At 39.5% G+C, this 24028-nt stretch overlaps 1 protein-coding gene across 9 annotated transcripts in view; it reads left to right on the top strand.

Moving 5' to 3' along the window:
• The window catches only part of LOC114290486 (K(+) efflux antiporter 2, chloroplastic), a 31737-nt gene extending 9315 nt beyond the window's left edge, over positions 1 to 22422 (top strand). For 2 of the 9 annotated variants that reach the window (XR_014362429.1, XR_014362431.1), the window contains exons 14-21: positions 18422 to 18571; positions 19431 to 19484; positions 19666 to 19920; positions 20224 to 20290; positions 20372 to 20548; positions 20768 to 20824; positions 21582 to 21656; positions 21782 to 22422. Coding sequence is in view for 3 of the 9 variants with exons in the window: in XM_082916763.1 (XP_082772889.1) it covers positions 18422 to 18571; positions 19431 to 19484; positions 19666 to 19724; positions 20224 to 20290; positions 20372 to 20548; positions 20768 to 20824; positions 21582 to 21656; positions 21782 to 21904 (762 nt within the window). In the remaining 6 variants the exon portion in view is untranslated. Of the gene's footprint in view, positions 1 to 18421; positions 18607 to 19430; positions 19485 to 19665; positions 19921 to 20223; positions 20291 to 20371; positions 20549 to 20767; positions 20825 to 21581; positions 21657 to 21781 lie in introns of all 9 variants that reach the window. The other 7 variants (XM_082916763.1, XM_082916764.1, XR_014362430.1 and 4 more) reach the window with 6 other exon arrangements.
• The last annotated feature ends 1606 nt before the right edge of the window (positions 22423 to 24028 follow it).

Raw genomic sequence — 24028 nt, 5'->3', positions numbered from 1 at the left:
TGATGTTATCTTTTCTTCTTCTGTTTGTTGTGTATATGATCGGGTGTCCAAGAAGCAGATTGGGACCGGCTGTAAAGTTGGAGATCTCTATGTGTTGGAAAGCATGTATCTTTCTCTAGCTCCTTCTCCTGTTGCACTTTCATCTTTTCAGTTAGATTCTCAGTTGAGTCAGTTTTATTTATGACATTTTTGCCTCGGCCATTTGTCTGTTGACCGTTTATGGTCTTTAGCTCAGTTAGGATTGTTGGATCAAGTTTCTCCTAGTCAAATTAATGAATGTCGAGGGTGTAAACTTGCTAAAATGACAGCTTTACCTTTTAATAAAAGTTCCTCTCTTTCTATTTTTCTTTTTTCTCTTGTCCATACTGATGTCTGGGGACCCTTTCCTGTTCGCACTAAAAGGGTTTCTGCATACTATGGATCCTTTGTTGATGATTGTACCCTCCATACTTGCGTTTATCTTATGGCTCATAAATCTGACTTTTATCCGATCTACCGTACCTTTCAGTCTATGATCATTATGCAGTTTGGGAATACAATTAAAATTCTTCGGTCTGACTTGGGTGGGGAATACTTTAAAACTGAATTCTGTGAGTATTTGGCCAATTTGGGTACCCTTCATCAAACTTCCTGTACTGATACACCTGTCCAAAATGGTCGTGCTGAGCGTAAATACTATTAGAATAAGAAATTGTTAGAATAGGAAATAGTTGGTTGTATTCTTATTCATTCATTTTTTGATTACTCAGACTATGCATGTAATTGACTCAATTATCAATATAAAAGGGAATGAAGTCTAACTCATTCCCTAACGCTTTCTCTTCTCTAAAATTACATGGTATCAGAGCCTAGACCATAGCCCATACCCTATTCTTGTCTGCCGGTAGCTCTATCTTCCCCAGGAGCCCAGTCAGCCACAATAGCCTCTCACCCAGACCATCGTCTGTCATCCCACAGTCCATCCAGGCCATCGTCAGTCTCCTAGAGGGTCTGTCGGCACTCTAGGGCCTCACCTAGGCCATCGTAAGGCACCCTAGGGCCTGCCGACAGCCTCTCTGGCTTCCTTGGCTTCTGTCAGCATCTCCTAGGCAGCCGTTGACTCCTTCTCGATTGTCGACTCTCTCTTTCGCAGCGTTGTCTCTCTCTCTTTTCTTATAAAGTTATGATGGTATATTAGTAGTGCTTCTAATGGTTGGTTAGTTAGTTAAAAAATAAAAATATAAAAAAAAAAAAAGACTTATTTTGGTTTTCTCTTTGTGGTCAAGTGTTGGCTATTCCTCCACCATCTTCCGAGTTTGTGATTGACACTGGGTTTGAGGGTTACTTAGTAGCATATTCATGGCAGATTTCACTAGTGAGTCCACAACCTCTCAGCCACCTAAGAGCGAGAGTTCCCTTATCCTTTCTACTATGACTGATAATCTCAACCCTAGCCTTAAAATCTCCACTCTCTATTCAATGGTCAGAACTATCTAGTGTGGTCGCAGAGTCTGACTATTTTCTTGAAGAGCAGAGGGAAGGTGGGGTATGTTGATGGCAGAATTCAGGCACCCTTCACCACAAACCCGAGTTATGATCAGTGAGAGATCACCAACTCCCTTATTATGGGTTGGTTGATACATTCTATGGTTCCGGAGATTGGAGAGGGCTATCTCTCTATAGACACTGCATAGGATATTTGGGAGGCCGTAAATACCACTTACTCCCGGAAGGGGAACTTCTCACAGGCTTTCGAGTTACGTCGCTTCATTGAAAGGTCGGTATAAGGTGAGATGACGATCCTTTAATATTTTACCTTCCTTAGCAATGGGTGAAAGCGACTTGATCACCTTCAGGATTACAAGCCTGTCTGTCCCATTGATTCTGTTGGTTACCGAACATTTGTAGCGCAAGAGAGGGTCTTCAAGTTCTTTGAAAGCCTTAATGTGGAGTATGATCCGGTTCGAAGCAGAGTATTTAGCATGGATGTGCTTCATTCTCTCCAAGAAGCCTTTGTTTTTGTGCAGAATAAGGAGAGTCGCCGCTCTGCGATGCTTCCTTCTACTACTCCTGATCGCTTGGCCTTGGTTTTTGCACCCCCTCGCGTTGGAGACCGTATGACTCGTGGTTCTTGTTCTTCCTCTGAGAAAGATAATCTTTTCTGTGACTACTGCCGTCGACCTTGCCACACACAAGAGACCTGTTGGAAGCTGCATAGGACTCCTTCTGGTGGCCGAGGAGACCTCCTGGTACTCGAGGGGGTAGGTATGGTCAGTCTAAAGGCCAAGGGGCCAATGCTCGGGCACATCATTCAGACACTATTGAGCCACCATCTTCCTCTCTAGTTGTCTCCCCTGCTGTTGATGTTTCGGGGTTATCTGCCTCGGATTTTGAGATTGCTCTTCGTCACTTGCTGGACCATCGAGCCTCCACTTCTGCTACAGGTGCACCCTCTTCTTCTTTTGCCAATTCAGGTAACTTGGCTTCCTTCCCGTGTGCATTGCTCTCTCATACGACTGTACCATGGATTATTGATTCTGGTGCTTCTGACCATATGTCTGGCTCCTCTAATTTATTTTCAGAGTATAACCCCTCGTCAGGTCAGGAAAAAGTGTGTATTGTTGATGGTACTATGTCCTCGGTGTCCGGAAAAGGTTCAATTCATGCTACCTCTTCCCTCCCTTTATCCTCTGTCTTCCATGTTCCAAATTTTGGTGTTAATCTTTTATCTTTGAGTCGTGTTACTTGTGACTTAAATTGTAGTGTGACGTTTTTTCCTGATCATTGTCTTTTTCAAGACCTCATTACGAGGAAAAGGATTGGCAGTGGTAGAGAGGAACATGGTCTCTATATTCTGGATCAAACTAACAAGCTGGCTCACTTATCTCTTCAGTTACCATCCACCAAGGAAGACATTTGGCTGTGGCACCGTCGCTTAGGACATCTCTCTTTTTTATTATTTAAGCATTTATTTCCTTCTGTTTTTGAGACAAATAATGTGTCAGATTTTCAATGTGAGTCTTATTAACTTGGAAAGCAACACAGGGCCTCTTTTGCTCATTCTCTTAATAAAAGTTTAGTTCCATTTTTTTTTTAATTCATTCTGATGTATGGGGTCCATCCCGTTTTGTGTCTTTAACCGGTACAAAATGGTTTGTTACCTTCATCGATGATTATTCCCGGGCCACTTGGGTCTATTTGATGAAAGATAAAAGTGAGGTCTTTTTTGTGTTTCAAAACTTCCATAAAATGGTTTGTACTCAGTTTGGGGCAGTTGTCAAAATTCAACGTTCTGATAATGGAAGGGAATATATGGACTCTGGTCTTGCCACTTACGTCACCACTCATGGCATTATTCATCAGACTTCATGCACTAATACCCCTCAATAAAATGGTGTTGCCGAACGAAAAAATCGCCATCTTCTTAATATCGTTCGTTTTCTATCTTTTGAGATGCGGGTTCCTCGATCCTATTGGGGGGATGCGGTTCTCACTGCCGCTTATTTGATTAATCGTCTTCTTGCCCAAGTTCTTCAAAAACAAACATCTCTTCAAGTTTTGTTCGAGTCTACTCTTTCAGGGTTCTCCATTCCTCCTAAGACTTTTGGCTGTGTTTGCTTTGTCCATAATTATTCACCCACTCGTGGTAAATTGGATCCATGGTCTTTTAAGTGTGTTTTTCTGGATTATTCTGCCACCAAAAAAGATTATAGGTGTTATCATCCTCTCACTCGCAAATGGTTTGTTTCCATGGATGTTACTTTCTTTAAGTCTCAGCCTTATTTTCCGACCTCCCCGGTATCATAGTCATCCCTTCAGGGGGAGCCTTAGTGTGAAAAGATTCCTGTTCCTGTTAAACAGATAGTGGATGATAAGCCAGCAGTTGTTGAGGAAAAGGAAGCAGACAAAGTTTATATTAGGGACAAGGATAGACAGCAAGTCACCTGGATGCAAGAGACTACTTCTCTTCCTCTGCTGCCAAGTTCTTCTCCGGATGAGCGTCTAGAGTCACCCACCTCTACTGAGAGTCCAGGTAATTCTGATTCTAGTGCTTCTATTCCTTGTTTTTCAGATCTTGATGTTCCCATTGCTAATAGAAAGGGGGTTAGGTCTTGTACTCAGTATCCTATTAGTAATCATGTCTCTTATTCTCATCTATCTTCCTCATACAAAGCTTTTCTGTCTAAAGTGTCTTCTGTGAGTCTATCTACCAATTTTCAGGATGCTCTTTCTATTCCTAAATGGAAACATGCCATGATGGAAGAGATGAGAGCTTTCAGCAAGAGTGGCGCTTGGGAGTTAGTGGAGTTACTTAGCGGCAAAAATCCAGTTGGGTGTAAGTGGGTGTACACGGTAAAACTTAAAGCAAATGGTTCCATAGAACGATACAAAGTAAGATTGGTTGCTAAGGGCTTCACTCAGACTTATGAAGTGGATTACTATGAGACATTTGCACCAGTTGCTAAGATGAATTCTGTGAGAATTTTACTCTCTTTTGCTGCAAATTTGGATTGGCCCCTTCATCAATTTGATGTGAAGAATGCCTTTCTTCATGGAGATCTAGCAGAAGAGGTCTATGTGGATATTCCTCCTGGTTTTGACGACGCTAAGTCCAACGGTAAAGTATATAGGCTTCAAAAGTCCCTTTATGAGCTAAAGCAGTCTCCTAGGACTTGGTTTGAAAGGTTTACTCAAGCTATGCTGACATATGGGTTCAAGCAAAGTCAAGCTGATCACACCTTGTTTGTGAAACACTCCTCACATGGTAAGACCACATCTCTTATTGTTTATGTTGATGATATTGTTCTGACAGGAGATAATGTTGAGGAGATTCCTCGTTTGAAAGAACAATTGGCTAAAGAGTTTGAAATCAAAGACTTAGGCTATTTGAAGTATTTTTTGGGCATTGAAGTAGCTCGGTCCAAGGATGACATCTTTATATGCCAGAGGAAGTATGTACTTGACTTGCTAAAGGAAATTAGAATGCTTGGAGGTAGACCATGTGATATACCTCTAGAACTGGGCCAGAAACTGAGTGAGGATCAAAAGGGAGATCCAATGGACAGGGGGAGATACCAGAGACTCGTGGGCAAGTTCATATACTTATTCCACTCACGTCCAGACATTGCCATTGCCATTGCCGTAAGCATAGTGAGCCAGTTTATGCATGCTCCAAGAACTTGCCCACTTGGAGGATGTTATGAGAATCCTGAAATACCTAAAGTCTTCTCCTGGAAAGGGTCTCTATTTTTCAAAACATGGCCATCTCAGTGTGGAGGCATTTACTGATACAGATTGGGCTGGCTCAGTCATTGGCAGACGATCAACTTTCGGATACTGCACATTTATGGGTGGCAACCTAGTCACATGACGAAGTAAGAAACAGAATGTGGTGGCTAGATCTAATGCTGAGGCAGAATTCAGGGCTATGGCTCAGGGTGTATGTGAGTTACTATGGATTAAACTGTTGTTGGGAGACTTGGGAATTCATCAGACTGACTTCATGTGATTATTCTGTGACAACAAGGCCACAATCAACATAGCTCATAATCCAGTTCAGCATGATAGAACTAAGCATGTGGAGATTGATAGGCACTTTATCAAGGAAAAACTCACTAGTGACACCATATGTATTCCATTTGTAAAGACTGGGGACCAACTAGCTGATGTTCTCATCAAGGGACTAGGGAGCAAATCCTTTCATGGCATTCTCAACAAACTGGGCATGAGAGATATCTTCGCACCAGCTTGAGGGGGAGTGTTAGAATAGGAAATATTAGAATAGGAAATATTAGAATAGGAAATAGTTGGTTGTATTCTTATTCATTCCTATTTTGATTACTCAGACTATGCATGTAATTGACTCAATTATCAATATAAAAGGGAATGAAGTCTAACTCATTCCCTAACTCTTTCTCTTCTCAAAAATTACAAATACTGTCATCTCCTAGAGACAACTTGATCTCTCCTCTCTGCCTCTGTTTTGACACCATTCTGGGGTGAGGCAGTTCTTACGACTACTTTTCTACTCAACCGCATGCCAACTCCTCTCCTCTCTGGACGATCTCCTTATGAGGCTCTATATTCTCAACCTCCTAATTATTCCTTCCTGCGTGTTTTTGGGCCTTTGTCCTTCTTTCCCGTAAAGATAGGATCAAATTGAGTGCCCAGTCTGTCCTGTGTGTCTTTTTGGATTACAGTTTTACCCAGAAAAGCTACCGCTGTTACGACCTTGTCTCTTGTCGCCTTTATATCTCTCGCTATGTCGCCTTTCTTAAACGTCTGTCGTACTTTCACCTTCCCCCTCTCACTGCTCCAGTTTTAAAAGGATTTGGTTCACATTGACCCATTTCCTTTTAAGGTCCAGTCTGATAAATACTGTTAAAATAGGAAACAAGTGATTGTATTTTCTTCTTATTTATTCCCTTGATTGGTGTAATGGGCTGGCCCATATATTATGCCTTATGGCACTCCTGTAATTACTCAGTATTATTAATATAAAAGGGAATGAAGTCTAACTCTTTCTCTTCTCTAAACCTACTTGGTATCAAAGTCATGCCCTAGCCACCTCTCATTCTCTGTCACCCATCACTACAAGTGATCTCCTCTCCTGTAAACTAGACGACAGCCCCAAACAGGTCTCCCAGCCTCGTCTAACCCCAATAGCCTCTACCCAAGTCTCCTCGTCCCTTCTTTCCCTTTGACAGCCATCACCTAGGCTTCTCTCTCCCTCAGTAGGCCTCTCCAGCCATTGACGAGGGTTCCCAAGGGGCCGACCGGCCTTCTTACTAATCTAGTCGAAGTCGTCTGGCCCTCTAGGGTCGCCTGGGGTGGTCGTTGCTCTTCGAAGTCCTTTGGTGATGTAATAGGTCTCTTACGTAGGCCAAGTTTGGGAAGACTAAATAAGTGCACTTTTTGTCTTTTTAGACTAAAAAGTTGAGGTTGAGAATATGAATGTTTGGGTTAACTTTTTGACTTTTTATGGAAAAATGTGTAATAAAAAATTGTAAAAATTAGTTTGTAGGGGAAAATTAGAATTGGGAATTGTGCAGCCGTAATTGTTGACTTTTGGTGAATAGTAATGACTTTTTAACTTTTTGAGTAACTTTTTGACTTTTTGGCTTTTTTTAAACTACCCAAACTTGGCCGTAGTCTTCTAGTGATGTTAGACACAGTCACCTGATGTTATAAACAATTATAAACAGTATCGAAGCAGACCCAAAAAAAAAAAAAAAACTCTGGTGATGTAAAAACAGTCCAGAAACAAAACCACACTGGATTCTCCCTCCTTTATGCTTTTCTAGTTTTATTGTTGTGCTTGTTACTCCACTCTCATCTTCCGGGTTTGTGATTGGTATTGTGTTTGCTTAATAATTAGTAGTGTCTCCATGGCGGATTTGACCAGTGAATCTACTACCTCTCAACCATCTCAAGGCGAGAGTTCTGCTATCCCATCCACTATGACTGATAACCTCCACACTGGCCTTAGAATCACCCCCTCTCTATTCAATGGTCCAAATTACCTAGCGTGGTTGCAGAGTTTGACTATTTTCTTGAAGAGCAAGGGGAAGATGAGATATGTTGATGGGTGGGTTCAGGCACTCAGTATCACCGACCTTCATTATTGTGACCAGTGGGAGATCACCAATTTTTTGATTATAGGCTGGTTGATCCATTCTATGGTTCCAGAGATTGGAGAGTGCTACTTGTCTATAGACATTGCCTAGGATATTTGGGAGGCCGTAGTAACTACTGACTCCAGGAAGGGGAACTTTTCACAGGCTTTCGAGTTATGTCGCTCTCCATTGAAAGGTCAGTACAAGGTGACAGACTATCCTTCAGTATTTTACCTTCCTTAGCAATGGGTGGAAGTGGTTTGATCACCTTTAAGATTACAAGCCTGTTTGACCCACTGATTCTGCTAGTTACTGGAAGTTTGTGGCGCAAGAGCAGGTCTTCAAGTTCTTGGAAGGCCTAAATGTGGAGTATGATCTGGTTCAGAGCAGAGTACTTAGCATGGATGTGCTTCCTCCTCTCTAGGAAGCCTTTGCTTTTGTGCAGAATGAGGAGAGTCGCTGTCCTGTGATGCTTCCTTCTACTACTATTGATCGCTCGGCCTTGGTTTCTGCACCCTCTTGCGATGGCAACCATGTGACTCGTGGTTCTCATCCTTCCTCTGAGAAGGATAATCTTTATTGTGACTACTGTCGTCGACCTCGCCGCACACGCGAGACTTGTTGGAAGCTGCATGGCACTCCCTTTGGTGGCTGAGGCAATTGTCCTGGTCCTCGAGGCGGTCAGTTTGGTACTCGAGGCTGCGGGGCCAATGCACGAGCCCATTTTTCAAACATTGTTGAGCCACCACACCATCTTCATCTCCAGTTGTCTCCTCCGCTGCTGATATCTCGGGGTTATCTACCTCGGATTTGAGATGATCTTTGCCACTTGCTAGACCATTGAGCCTCCACTTCTGCTACAGGTGCACCCTTTTCTTCCTTTGCCAATTCAGGTAACTTGGCTTCCCCATGTGCATTGCTATCTCATACGACTGTCCTATGAATTATTGATTCTGATGCTTCCGACCATATGTTTGGCTCTTTTAATTTATTTTCAGAGTATAACCCCTCCTTAGGTAAGGAAAAAGTGTATATTGTTGATGGTACCATTTCGTCTGTGTCAGGGAAAGGTTTACTTCATGCCACATCTTCCCTTCCTTTGTCTTCTGTCCTCCATGTTCCCAATTTTAGTGTTAATCTTTTCTCTTTAAGTCGTATTACCCGCGACTTAAATTGTAGCGTGACGTTTTTTCCTGATCACTGTCTTTTTCAGGACCTTATCACTTGGAAAACAACACAGAGTCTCTTTTGCTCCTTCTATTAATAAAAGTTTAGTTCTATTTTCTTTGATTCATTCTGATGTATGGGGTCCATCCTGTTTTGTGTCTTTAACTGGTAAAAAATGGTTTGTTACCTTTATAGATGATTGTTCCAAGGCCAGTTGGGTCTATTTGATGAAAGATAAAAGTGAAGTATTTTTTGTGTTTCAAAATTTTCATAAAATGGTTTGTACTCAATTTGGAGCGGTTGTCAAAATTCTACGTTCTGATAATAGGGGGGAATACATTGACTCTGGTCTTGTTACTTACTTCGCCACTCATGGCATTATTTACCAAACTTCATGCACTAATACCCCTCAACAAAATGGTATTGCAGAACGCAAAAACTGCCATCTTCTTGATGTCGCCTGTTGTCTATCCTTTGAGATGCAGGTTCCTTAATCCTATTGGGGGGAAGCGGTTCTCACTACCGTTTATTTGATTAATCGTCTTCCTACTCAAGTCCTTAAAAAACAAACACCTCTTCAATTTTTTTTGGGTCTACCTCTTCCGGGTTCTCCATTCCTCCTATGACTTTTGGTTGTGTTTGGTTTGTCCATAATCTTACACCCACTCGTGGCAAATTGGATCCTAGGTCTTTTAAGTGTGTTTTTCTGGATTATTCTTCCACTAAGAAGGGTTATAAATGTTATCATCCTCCTACTCGCAAATGGTTTGTCTTCATGGATGTCGCTTTCTTTGAGTCTCAGCCTTACTTTCCGACCCTCCCGGTCTCACAGTCATCCTTTCAGGGGGCGCCTTGGTGTGAAGAGATTCCTGTTCCACTTCCACCAGTGGTTGACCAGATAGAGGATGAGGATGATGACCCAGCAGTTGTTGAGAAAAAGGAAGTAGGCAAAGTTTATATCAGGGACAAGGACAGACAACAAGTCACTGGATGCAAGAGCCTACTGTAGAAATTTATTGTATAAAGAAATAGAATAATGTATGTATTGATATTATTGATGCTATTACAAATGGTTCCTTATATAGATGTAGGTGTAGTGAATGGTGGTGGTAGATGAGTGTAGTAGGTGAGTGTGTGGTAGGTGATGGTAAGTGTGTGGTAGGTGATGGTAAATTTTAACAGCCCCCCGCAAACTCAAGGAGGATAGAAACTAACCAACTTGAGTTTGGAGAGAGTAACAAAACAAGAAAATACATAAAAATAAAAGAGGATAGGAGACACTGTATGGTCGTGTCAGACCATTGGTGAAGACACTGGATGGTGGTGTCATAACGTTGTAGAGGACACTGTATGGGGGTGTCATAACGTTGTAGAGGACACTGTATGGTGGTGTCATAACGGTGTAGAGGACACTGGATGGCGGTGTCAGACCGATGTAGAAGACAGTTTATGGGGTCATGTCGGACCGTTGTAGCAGACAATGTTGTGACAGTTGTTGTGACAGTTTACAGAGTCTTGCTGGACCCTTGTAGAAACTAACCGGAATCAATGTCGGGACAGTTTACAGAGTCTTGTCGGACCCATGAAGGAGCTAACCGGAATCAATGTCGGGACAGTTTATAGAGTCTTGTCGGACCCATAAAGGAGCTAACCGGAATCAATGTCGGGACAGTTTACAGAGTCTTGTCGGACCCTTAAAAAGTCGCACCCTCAAAAGGTGTGCCCAATCTTTCAAAAGGCATGCCATCAAAAGGCGTGCCCAATCCATAAAAAGGCGTGCCATTAAAAGGTGTGCCAGACACGCGGCGATGCACGTGATCGACAGAACGCGTGTCGGCCTCTTTGTCATGGTCTTTATAAACCGAAGCGGAGGCTGAGGCTTGGAAGCATAACAAACCAGTCTGAAACCTCTGAACCTTTGCAGTCTGAAACACTCTGTAACCAACCCGTCTCTGAAACACTCAGCAACATGGCCTCTTCTTCCCGTCCAGCTACCCAGAACATGGCCTCCTCTTCCCGTGGTCTGCTCACGCTCTTTCCAGAACTGAACGAGTCCACAAGAGAAATAACTGGTGCGGTGGCCAGTGAACCTCAACCAAACACCTCTGGTTTTGCTCCGTTGAACTTTCCGATGCGGTCGGTGGAGCAAAAAATGGCGGTGCAAACTGATATTGAGGCCAATCAGTATACTCTGAAGTCATGTGTGGAAACCATGACTGCGGTCACAAACTTGTCGCACCGGCTGCAGAGCAGGACAAATGAGGTGCAACAGTTAAACTCCCAGCTGGCTCTGCTCCAACGCATGTATAAGGATGCGCGAGCAGAGATAAGTGTGCTAAAGACAGAAAACAAGGAGCTGAAGCGGAAGGCCACCGTGATGTTCCGATTTGGAGGGCCGCCATATGCTGCAGTGGAGGAGCAGGGAGTAGGAAACTTGCTTGGTGGTCTAGGAAGCACGGAGGCAACACCGGTAAGGACTGTCCAAGACGGAGGCAAGAAGAAGAGACCTGCAGCAGAGTAGAGAAGAAAAATCCCATTGTGGGTGTGGTTGGTTTGTGTGGGTTCTGTTTGTTTGTGGTTTTTTTTTTTTTTTTTTTTTTGTATTTTATTTTATTTTATTTGATTTTTTTTTTTTCGTGTAAAATTGGGATCAGGATTGATACCTGAGATGAATAAAATATGGTTGGTTGTGCAAATTGGAAATTGGGTTGTTTTTTTTTTTTTTTTTTTTTGAAGGGAAGTAGCTGGGGGCACGTGGGGTGAGTGCGGTTTCTTTTCAAAAGATGGATTAAAAGAAATATATAAAAAAAAGAAAAGAAAGTGGAGTGAGGAACAGGAGTGTGTGGAAAGAAGAAGATACATGGCCAGCAGGATGATTAGGTTTTGGTGGGTGGGAAAAAGTAAAGTGAGAGAGAGAAAAGCTGTTTGCTGGATCATCTACCAGTCAATCCATCTTCGTAAAAGTTATCACCGGTGGAAATGATGAAATCTATGTCCGACTTTTCTCCTGTTTTGCCCATCTGAAGAGCAACTTGAGATTGGTTGTAATTTCCTTTTCTTTCCCAGTCACCAACCACCAAAACGCTAAGTGACCCATCAGCTTTTGCAGGGTGTTCGAACCTCTCAAGCTCAGCTATGGAGACACTGAAACACAGCCCTATTAGAATAGCAGTGAAGAGCTTGAGTTTAAGAGAGAGATTCATATTCTTGTTTCCGATCAACAATTTAGCCATGGCGTTGGATGAGAGAGGGAGAGAGAGATCAGGTTGTGGAAATTATGAAAGCGATTCCTCGGATTCTTGCTCTAGTTACGGTTCAAAACCCAAAAAGAGCAGGTTGCCTTCTTTACAGAAGTCCGCTGGCAGCTGTAACAGTGAAAGGAAGCGTGAGAAAATGAGGAAGATGGTGAAGACACTTAGAGGAATTGTTCCCGGTGCCAACCAAATGAACACTGTTGCTGTTCTTGATGAAGCTGTCAGGTACCTCAAGTCTCTCAAGGTAGAAGTGCGGAAAATTGGAGTTGGTTGAGGGAGAGAGCCGTGGGCCTCGTGTTTGTGTTGTCTGAGTGTTGTGTGTTTTTGGTTGTCTAGGTGGTCTCCGACAGGCGAAGTTCACCTGGTATCGTAGTGCCGGCATCGCTACAGTGAGCGTGGCAAACCCAGTTAATCTAACCATCGTGAGGAAGCGCTCCTGACCATAACAGAGGGCTACAGTTGCACAGATCTTTGTTGATTTTATCAGCGGAATAGGCTGAGGTCCGGCGGGCGGCCAAGGCGAGGTTGCCGCCCGCCGGTGAAGCGAAATTACTTAGATTCTTAACCTTGCTCTGATACCATGTAGAAATTTAATGTATAAAGAAATAGAATAATGTATATATTGATATTATTGATGCTATTACAAATGGTTCCTTATATAGATGTAGGTGTAGTGAATGGTGGTGGTAGATGAGTGTAGTAGGTGAGTGTGTGGTAGGTGATGGTAAGTGTGTGGTAGGTGATGGTAAATTTTAACACCTACTTTCTTTCCTCTACTGCCAACTTCTTCTCCGGATGAGTGTCCAGAGTCACCCTTCTCTCCTGAGAGTCTAGGTAATTCTGATTCTAGTGCTTCTATTCCTAATTTTTCAGATCTAGATGTTCCCATTGCTAATAGAAAGGGGGTTAGGTCATGTACTCAGCATCCTATTACTAATCATGTCTTTTATTCTAATCTGTCTTCCTCAAATAGAACTTTTCTGTCTACAATGTCTTCTGTGAGTCTACCTATCAATTTTTAGGATGCTCTCTCTATTCCTGAATGGAAACATGCCATGATGGAAGAGATGGGAGCTCTCAGCAAGAGTGGCACTCTGGAGTTAGTAGAGTTACCTAGAGACAAAAATCTAGTTAGGTGGAAGTGGGTGTACATAGTAAAACACAAAGCAGATGGTTCCATAGAACGGTACAAAGCAAGATTGGTCGTTAAGGGTTTCACTCAGACTTATAGGGTGGATTACTAGAAGACATTTGCACCGGTTACTAAGATGAATTCTGTGAGAATCTTACTCCCTCTTGCTACAAATTTAGATTGGCCACTTCATCAGTTTGATGTGAAGAATGCCTTCCTTCATGGAGACTTAGTAGAAGAGGTCTATATGGATATTCTTCCTGGTTTTGCGGATGCTAAGTCCAACGGTAAAGTATGTAGGCTCCTAAAGTCACTTTATAGGCTAAAGTAGTCTCCTAGGGTTTGATTTGAATAGTTTGCTCAAGCTATGCTGAAATATGGGTTCAAGCGAAGTCAAGCTGATCACACCTTGTTTGTGAAGCACTCCTCATATGGTAAGACCACAGCTCTTATTGTCTATGTTGATGATATTGTTCTGACAGGAGATGATGGTGAGGAGATTCCTCGTTTGAAAGAATACTTATTCAAAGAGTTCGAAATCAAAGACTTAGGCTATTTGAAGTATTTTTTGGGCATTAAAGTAGCTTGGTCTAAGGATGGCATCTTTATATGCCAAATGAAGTATGTACTTGACTTGCTAAAGGAAACTGGAATGCTTGGAGGTAGACCATGTGATACACCTCTAGAACCGGGCTAGTTACTGAGTGAGGATCAAGAGGGAGATCTAGTGAATAGGGAGAGATACCAGAGACTAGTGGGCAAGCTCATATACTTATCCCACTCTCGCCCAGATATTGCCATTGCTATTGCTGTGAGCATGGTGAGCCAGTTTATGCTTGCTCCTAGAACTTCCCACTTAGAGGCAGTTATGAGAATCCTGAGATACCTGAAGTCTTCTCCTGGAAAAGGGTCTCTATTTCTCAAAACATGGTCATCTCAGCGTGAAGGCATTTACTGATGCAGATTGGGCTGGACCAGTCACTAACAGACGATCAACTTTCGGATACTACACATTTGTTGGTAGCAACTTAGTCACATGGCGAAGTAAGAAACAGAATGTGGTGGTTAGATCTAGTGCTGAGGCAGAATTCATTGCTATGACTCAGGGTGTATGTGAGTTACTATGGATTAAACTATTATTGGGAGACTTGGGAATCCATCAGACTGACTCCATGTGATTATACTGTGACAATAAGGCCGCAACCAACATAGCTCATAATCCAGTTCAACATGATAGAATTAAGCATGTGGAGATTGATAGGCACTTCATCAAGGAAAAACTCACGAGTGACATCATATGTATTCCATTTGTGAAGATTGGAGACCAACTAGCCGATGTTCTCGCCAAGGGGCTAGGGAGCAAACCATTTCATGGCATTCTCAACAAGCTGGGCATGAGACATATCTTCACACTAGCTTGAGGGGGAGTGTTAGAATAGGAAACAAGTTAGAATAAAAAATAAGTGGTTGTATGTTCTTCTTATTTATTCCCTTGATTGGTATAATGGGCTGGCCCATATATTATGTCTTATGGCACTCTTGTAATTACTCAGTATTATTAATATAAAAATGAATGAAATCTAACTCATTCCCTAACTTTTTCTCTTATCTAAACCTACAAGTACATCTCCACTGTTCTTCTTGAGCTTGTTCTATCTTCTCTACCTTCCACCCCTCCTGTTGAGTACCTCTCCACTGACCCCCCTGAGGCTATTTCTACTTCTCCTCCTGCTTCACCTTTGGCTAGTTCTCCTCCTCCTCCTCCTCCTCCTCCTCCTCCTCCTCCGTTGTTAGTCTATTCTCGTCGTAAGGCTCATCCTCCACTAGTTGTCTCTGTTCCGGTTGCTGTCTCTTCTGCTTCTGAAGACTCTAATCTTGCTGCACACCGATATCCTACTCGAGACCGTCATCCTCCAAACAGGTTGGGTTGGTCTAATATATGTTTTTCTGCTTCTTATTGCACTTTTTTTGTCTGCTATTCATTTTTTTTTAGAACCTTAGTCTTACAAGGAGGCCTGTTAGGATCCCAATTGGGTTTGAGCTATGGAGGATGAGTTGTTTGCTTTGTAGAAAACTAGTACTTGGGAGTTGGTTCCTTTGCCTGTTGGTAAGAATCGGGTTGGTTGCAAATGAATCTACAAAATCATGACTCATTCTGATGGTTCTCTTGAGTGCTACAAGGCTCTCCTGGTTGCCAAGGGTTTTTCACAGGAGTATGGTATTGATTATGAGGAGACCTTTGCCCCTGTTGCTAAGATGACTACTATCTGTACTTTGATATCTATCGCTGCTATTCGCCATTGGCCTCTTTATCAGATGGATGCTAAGAATGCTTTTCTTAATGGTCATCTCGCTGAGGAGGTTTATATGCATCCTCCCTCTGGCCTTCACCATTCCTATAGACAGGTTTGTCATCTTCGGCGTGCTCTATATGGTCTCTTTGTGCTTGGTATGATCGCTTTCAGACCGTTGTTACTGAGCTTGGATTTTATCCTTTTGCTTCCGACTTTGCTTTGTTTCATCATTGGCTTTGACTCTTCTATTATTTCTGGGGTCAAGCAGCATCTCTTCCGCATCTTCGAAATGAAGGATTTGGGTCCGTTGTGTTATTTTCTTGGTATTGAGGTTGTTTCTTCTCTAAAGGGCTATTTTTTTATCTCAGGCTAAGTATGCTAATGAGGTCATTTACCGTGCTGGTCTTACTGATACTAAGGTTTCTGATACACCTATTGAGCTTAATATGAAGCTTAACTCTACTAATGGTGTCCCTTTGGATGATGGCACTTTATATCATGAGCTTGTAGGTTGTTTAGTTTATCTGACTGTCACTCGCCCTGATCTTGCTTATGCGGTCCATGTGGTTAGTCAGTTCGTTTCTGCTCCTCGCTCTACCCATTGGGCTGCTTTGGTTCGCATTTTTCGCTATCTCAGGGGTATCATCTTTCAGGGCTTACTGTTGTTCCACTTCCTCTTTGGACTTGGTGGCCTATGTTGATTCTGATTGGGCTGGTGATGGTATTGATCGCAAGTTTACGTCTTGTTTCAGTATGTTTCTTGGTGATTCCTTAATATCTTGGAAAAGCAAGAAACAATCCGTTGTTGCTCACTCTACTACTGAAGCTGAGTATTGTGCTACGGGTCATTCCACTGCTGAGATTATTTGGCTTCGTTGTCTACTGTTTGATTTGGGTGTCCCTCAGTCTTCTCCGACCTCTCTATTGTGACAACCGCAGTGCTATTTAGATTGCCCACAATACTGTCTTCCATGGACGGACAAAACACATTGAGATAAATTGTCACTTTGTTCGACAACATCTGTAGTTTGGCTCTATCTCGCTTCCTTTTGTCTCTTCGGCTTTGCAACTTGCGGACTTCTTCACCAAGACTCACACTACTGCTCGGTTTCAGTTTCTTCTTAGCAAACTCTCAGTGTTTTTTGCTAAAACACCTTGAGTTTGAGCTGAGGTGTGAGAATATATTGTGTATTGTGTATATTCTATATTTGGCATGATTGTGATTGTACATATTATAGGCATGATTGTGTATAGGCGTGATTGTGTTTTCCTTTCTTGGTTTTGGAGTTAGAGCTATATAATCTAGGGTTTTGTTGTAATCATATATACAATTGAATATATAGATTATTCATTCAGAATTTTTGCAGTATATTCACCTTAAAGTTGATACTAAAAGAAAATTCCTTTTAGGACAATCTTAGAGGTTTAGTTCTCCTAAAACTTAAAATCCAAAATTTTAGGCACCCGTGATTTTCCATTTGTATTATGCATCTACTAAGACTTTGTTTGGATCATGGATTTGGGTTGGGATTTGGAAACCTAAATCCATGATCTAAACACAACCCAAGAGATGGACTTCCGTCATATGAGCTTAAAGTAAAAAATTTATATTTGTGGTTTTCCATTTGGTTGGCTTATCAAGAAGGTGCTAATGTATGAATGGATTTGATATCTCAGTTGAGTTTGTGACACATTATTATTGTTATTATTATTGCAAATCATTCTAGATAGTCTTCTACCATCTTTGAGTTTGAAAGTGAAATGCTTTCGCGTATCCTTTTAGGTTTCATAGTGGTAGCCTAAGAGACCTGGACACGAGTACGGACATGGGACATGGAATTTTTTAAAAATTAAGATACGAACGTGGGGGATACGAATTATTTATTCATTTTATATATTTTTTTATTTGCTATGTATATGAATATTAAGTTAAGGTACAAAGATATGAGAAGCATTGATTTCCATATATTTACTTTGACTCCAAATCAGTTTTCTAAGAGACTTGTCTAGACATAGGACGTGTGTTCATGAAGTGTTCCCAACATGTCTTGCAAAAAATAATAATTAATAATTTGACAAGCCATATGATGTGTCCGATACATAGGCATGCCACGTGTGTAAGGGTAAGGGTTCTGTATGAGAAATGCATCCAACATGTATAGTTGAACATGCACCAAACAAGAATGTCTAAATGGTTTGAGTTTACTATATCACTATGCATTAGACCTTCATTTCATTCATAACAATTTTTGGTTGCAAATACCATTCTATACTAAAAAAATACAAAACAAACAAATGTTTGAGAAATATGGAATCTGGTTACGTTGTGGTGTCCTTGGACATGAGAATTAGATAAATCTGACACCTACACACATACCTGCACCTTACACCTATATCCAAGTTAACCATTATGCAGTGATGATATGCCATATCATTTGTCTTTGATTAGTAGAATGCACCAGCATAAGTACTTAATACTTGTTCAAAAGTATATGAAAGTGATATAATACTAAATTTAGGTCAGTTTAGCATTGCAAGGTCTGAAAATGATGTGGGCTTTATTTAGACCTAGTTACATAGGCCACCAAGATTGGGTGGACCTTAGGTTCTTTTATGTTTAAAGGGATCACAGGACTGGATTGCTGTTGAGAGTTTGATTTTGTGAATGGGAGTCTAAGCAAATCTGTGGTGGTGCGCTGACATGGAAGCCAGTATTATTGACTGAAATTCATGCTATCCTTTTATTATTTTAGGTCTTTTTTTCCCCTTTTGATTCCTCTTTTTCAACACACACACACACACACACACACACACATATATATATATATTTGTGAACTTCAATACATAACAGTAGATAAATAAACTGTGCAAGACTGGTATTCCCACATGAGATAAATAAAACAAAACAATATAAATGGTAACTGTTACCATTGGTATTGCTAGCACAACTAATTGTTTGCTAATTGGCCTCTTTTGCAGGGTATAATGTCTTCTCAGATGTCATCTTTGCTGTTTCTTGTGGTAGGGGTATCAATGGCCCTCACCCCATGGTTAGCTGCTGGAGGCCAGTTACTAGCCTCTCGTTTTGAGCTGCATGATGTGCGGAGTTTGTTACCTGTAGAGAGTGAGGTAGAATTCATAATTTCAAGTTCGATGATATCTGAGTGAGCATTTATATTGGTGGTTTACGGAATTCAATTCCTTTATTTATTTATTTCCACTAGATAATAATTTGTAGTTTATGGGTACTATGTTAGTTATGGATATGATTTGTCAATCAGGATCGGCTTACTGGGTAGCTTAGCTTTTCAAACTCAGCTTCGTTAGGAAAATGGAGCATAGATTTTGTAGTGATCATTCTAACTATATCATGGGAGGGGCAAATGAAAATAAAAATTGTATTATAAGCATTTTTATTAGTTATTGCACCAGAATGTGGGGAAATATTTATGATGTGCTCTCAAAAGTCTCTCTGACAACATCATGAAGCCTTTTTAATTTTGAACTGTGTGTGTATGAATTTTGTTTTGATCTTTGGGTTCAATAAACTCACTGTGCTTATGCATTTGAGAAATCTTTGGTAAACACTTACTCGCTTGCATTTGGTATTTTGTGTTTATATTCCTTCTCGAAGTCTTGCCATTTTGAGTACATGCAAAAATATTTGATGATGATGGATGAAGGTGGTGAAGAACCACTGGCTGCCATAAAGTCTGTGCCCTAAAATAAGTTAGGTCTTGCAATATTTGTATAAGATATGATCCATTATTAAATCTATTCCAAACTCCTGAATATAGTATGTCCAACTGTACCTAGGATCTACTAAATTTTTATTATTCAATAATTTTAAATCGTTTTTAAGACCTGGTGCAGCCATACATCTGACCATGGGATGAATTCTCTGTTTTTGATTTAAGGTTGATGTTGCTATTACACTGAAATATTCACTGAATGTATTGATTGTTGATTTCCTTTGGCTTGTTTCCAGACAGATGATTTGCAGGACCATATCATTATCTGTGGATTTGGACGTGTTGGCCAGGTATTGTCACTGTTTGCATTTTTTCTTTTTGATGAATTTATTTTAAATCATTTGTTGTGGTGGATCTATTTTTAATGTAGTTTATTTATAGATTCTTACCCAAAAAAATAATGTAGTTTATGTATGGATGTATGTATCATGTTTTGTATAAGAGTAGTATTTCATTCTGTTGTTCTTTCAGATCATTGCACAGCTTCTTTCAGAACGGCTTATTCCATTTGTTGCTCTTGATGTGAGGAGGTATGCTTCCGTCACAATGAATTGATATTCCTGGAATAAAGTCAATTTTGGGGCTGAGAGACAGAAGGGATTGCTGATTGAATATTCTGCTGAAAATCTTAGTCATATGAGTGTGGGCTGTGTGAGTTTTTCTAGCTAGTTCCTTCCGGGTAATCTATGCCAGTTTGAAGACTATTTCATGTAGTTCTGTTCTGGGGTATGCCGCATTTGTTTTTTTATGACGTCCATTTTTTATGATAAAATCTAGTATTACTTGCTAAAGACAACATGGGGATTTCAAGTCTATGAAATGAATATCCAGGATTATCCAGCCTTTGGTTCCATATTTTCCTATATTTACTTATATTCCCTGAATCTCTCTGAACATTTTAACATAAATGCAAATTGGAAAAAAAGAAAAGGCACTGTGTCCATGACTTACTGAGAATGTGTTAAATGGTTATGAGAATATTTTACAACTGAATCCAGATAACTGATTTTAGATTTTCCATCATTTCAGTGACCGAGTAGCAGTTGGCCGTGCACTTGATCTTCCCGTGTATTTTGGTGATGCTGGTAGTCGAGAGGTATAGATGATCCTGCTCAAACTTAAATATGCTTTGTGCAGGTTCATTGTCTGACATGTTGCTTGTATTCCTGGGCACCAGGTGCTCCATAAAGTTGGTGCTGAAAGAGCATGTGCAGCAGCAATAACTTTAGATACCCCTGGTGCAAACTATAGAACAGTGTGGGCTTTGAGCAAGTATTTCCCTAATGTCAAGACATTTGTCCGTGCTCATGACGTTGATCATGGACTCAATTTGGAAAAGGCGGGAGCAACAGCGGTACATTTCTGTTGCTGTTTTCATTAGTTATTTCACTCTTCCTAATTGCCTATATAGGTTAATCTTACAATTTTATTTTATGTTTTAGGAGCTCATTATTCTTGTTTGACTTATGTATAAATCATTAATCAGTACTAATATATCTTGCATTATCTATACAAAGATCAATTTTTTGTTCAAATTACATCATATCTTGAGTTTTAGTTGAAACTCTTACAGGTTGTCCCCGAGACCTTGGAACCTAGTCTCCAACTAGCTGCTGCTGTTCTTGCACAGGTAAAAAACAGTATCGATGACACTGAATTGTATAAGATTTTTCACTGCATGAGCTATGTATGTTGTTTGTATTTAGTACATACTGCGTAAGTTATTTGATGAATACTATTTTCTTTTCGGTAATTGGTTGCATGCGTGTAGTGTGGAGTCCCGATTGTAACAAATCATAAGGAAGCTGAATATTATTTCCATTGAATTTGTCACCACCATGCTATGCTAGTATGCAATGTAATTGATCAATTTTTGGATTGATATTCCATAAAATCACTGTAAGATTAATCTCTTTTCGCTACAATCTTAATGATTACAGTGCATCTTATTGGATATTTTAATTTGAATTAGTGACTTGCTACATGCTTACTATTAATTCTCAATTCAACTATTTGTGTACACCGTCTTCATTGTTGAGCACCTGATTTATGTCCATGCTGGTTCTCTGATTGTAAAGCAGAAGCGGCTGTTGCTTCTCTGAAATATTTTGTGATTTATATGATATAATTTCACTTTCACGTGACATACACACACACAAACGCATTTGACTCGGTTAACACATTGAAAACTGAAGGCATTTGGATCTGATCTTGTGGATCCGCCAGCTGCAAAGCAGCAACTCAAACTCTTGTTACTGCTGTTGGTTGATGCTTGCTTGTGAAATTGTTAGCATGTGCTATGGAAAGTCAAAAACATTATAGAAGTTTGGTTATTTTAGTTTGGCATCTTTCGAATGTTCTTACTTTATCTTGTTTTCCCCTGTAAGGCTAAACTGCCCATGTCAGAAATAGCAGCTACTATCAATGAGTTTAGGTCCCGCCATCTTTCTGAGCTTACTGAGGTACTCATTAATGTTTGATTTTCACAATTTGGTTAGTCTTGTTAGTATAGGCCCAAATATATATATATATTTATGTTTTTCATCTGGATTTTGACTGAGTTACCACAATCAAATATTGCATGCAGCTCTCTGAAGCAAGTGGAAGCTCTCTTGGTTACGGATACTCTCAGATCATGAGTAAACCCAAATCTCAACCCTCTGATTCTTCAGATGATAATCAAATCACCGAAGGAGCACTAGTCATATAACCCATCACCCAAAGCAAAGAATTGACATAATAATATTAAAAAACAGATCACAAAGAACTGTACAGCGGTTTACTTGAACCCTTTGGTATAAATTGTACAGAAATATAGCCGAATTAGTGGCAGTAGCAGACACATTTGTTGATCGGCCACATGGACATTTTTGTTCCGATAATGCCCTGTGTGAGAGGGGAGACTGCTCTTTTTCTTTCTTCAATTGTATTCCGATTTGATAAATTTTGGTAGGCCCTCGTTAAACTGTCTAAAAGGACTTTCTTGTCTCACTAATCACATTGCATTCCATAATCTTAGAGTACTTTCTTAGCTTTTAGTTTTGATCATGCTGGATAATGCAAATGGTCAAAAGGGTATGATGCTACATATAGAGAAACTGTTTTTGTGAGAAAATGTGTAGATTCATGGATTGGCTGATTGCTTTGGATGTTCATTAGCAGGAACTTGTTGCATGTTTGGATTCCGTTTTGTTTGTCTACTGTATCAATAATTTCTTGTTTGGATAATTTCAATTTCAGTTATGTTGCGGTGAAATTTTAGATTATTTGTGTCGCTACTGTATTTGTTATAAGACATGAAAGGTGAGATTTATTAAATCAGTACATTGATGACACATCAATTAGTTGAAGATGCCTACTGATAATGTGGAGATTCGAGTTTCCTCCCAATTTAGCTATAACAAAATTTGATATTCTTACTTGAAATTATTTTTTAATACAAATAAATGAGTAGTAGGCCAAAATATATTTTCCGAAACAATATGATTAACTAAAAAAAATTATATACAAGTATTTTTCTCAATAAAATTCAATAAGATATATATATATAATCAATCCTCTTTAATGAAATCACTTCTTTCAAATAAATCTTATTTTTAAGAGGATTAAATAAATCTCAAAGGCTCAATTTTAAAAATTATGAGAAAGATGAAAGGGTATGGCATACAGATTTTTGTCTTTGAAATCCAGTCCGGCCCAAACTTGTTGGGCTTTTACCAAACCTGACGCAAATCCTGAACACCTAAAAAAAATGGATTAATTAAAAAAAAAAAAAAAATTCAAGATTTTATGTATTTTTTATTTTAAATTTCAGTATTTCAATTTAGACAAAGTAAACTTTAAGATTTCATTCGTGTTTCAATGTGCCTCTTCTATCCATCCCCGTCTGTGTAAGGTAACAGAGAATCGTTTTGGGGTTTAAAGTGATAAAAACGTGAAATTTTGAAGTTTTTTTTGTAATTAATCCTAACAATTTTTTTTTTCGTTTTTTTTGTGCATATGTATAACTTACATATCTTATTGTATATGTACAAGTGTACTTGTATATATGGTAAAAAAAATTTATTCAAATTTTGATTGTTCTGATGATACTCTCTCCGTCCTATTTTATTGATCTATTATTACATTTTTTGTTGTCCCAAAATGTATGTTCACTTTGAAAAGTCAACATTTTAAATTTAAAAATTTTCAAAATTATCCCTTATAAAGTAATTATAAATATATTTAAAAATGGAAATAGAATGGTATTTTTGGAATTAATTTTTTAAAAATTGAATTTTCAAAAAGGGACTATCAATATTGGATGGAGGGAATAAAATTTTGATTTCATCCCTAATTTTGATGACTAAAAACAACATTAATCCATTAAAGTACTAATAAGTATTTCTTACATTTCAAATAGCCTTAATTCTTAATCTATTAAATCACTGATAAGTGTCTCTTTCATTTAAAATAACCCATCTTACATAGTCATCAAAATCATGGACGAAATCAAAATTTTATCATTAAAAGAGTCAAAATTTAAATAAAAAAATTTCACCATATATATAAGCACACATGTACATATACAATAAGATATGTAAGGTACATATATACACACCAAAAAAAAAAAAAAAAAATTTAAATATTAGGGTTAATTATTAAAAAAAAATCAAAATTTCACGCATTTTTCACTTTAAACTCTAGTGTTTTTCACTTTAAATCTCAAAACGATTCTCCGTTACCTTACACAGACGAAAATAGATGGAGAAGAGGGCACATTAAAATACAGATGGAATTCCAAGGTTTAATTTATCGAAATTGAAATACTGAGATTTAAAATGAAAAACGTGTG

The sequence above is a fragment of the Camellia sinensis genome, chromosome 2 (genome assembly GCF_055761805.1).
Source record: "Camellia sinensis isolate YWXY chromosome 2, ASM5576180v1, whole genome shotgun sequence".
Lineage (NCBI taxonomy): Eukaryota > Viridiplantae > Streptophyta > Magnoliopsida > Ericales > Theaceae > Camellia > Camellia sinensis.
Note: the sequence above shows the minus strand (reverse complement) of the source record. Positions and strands in the feature narration are given on the sequence as shown.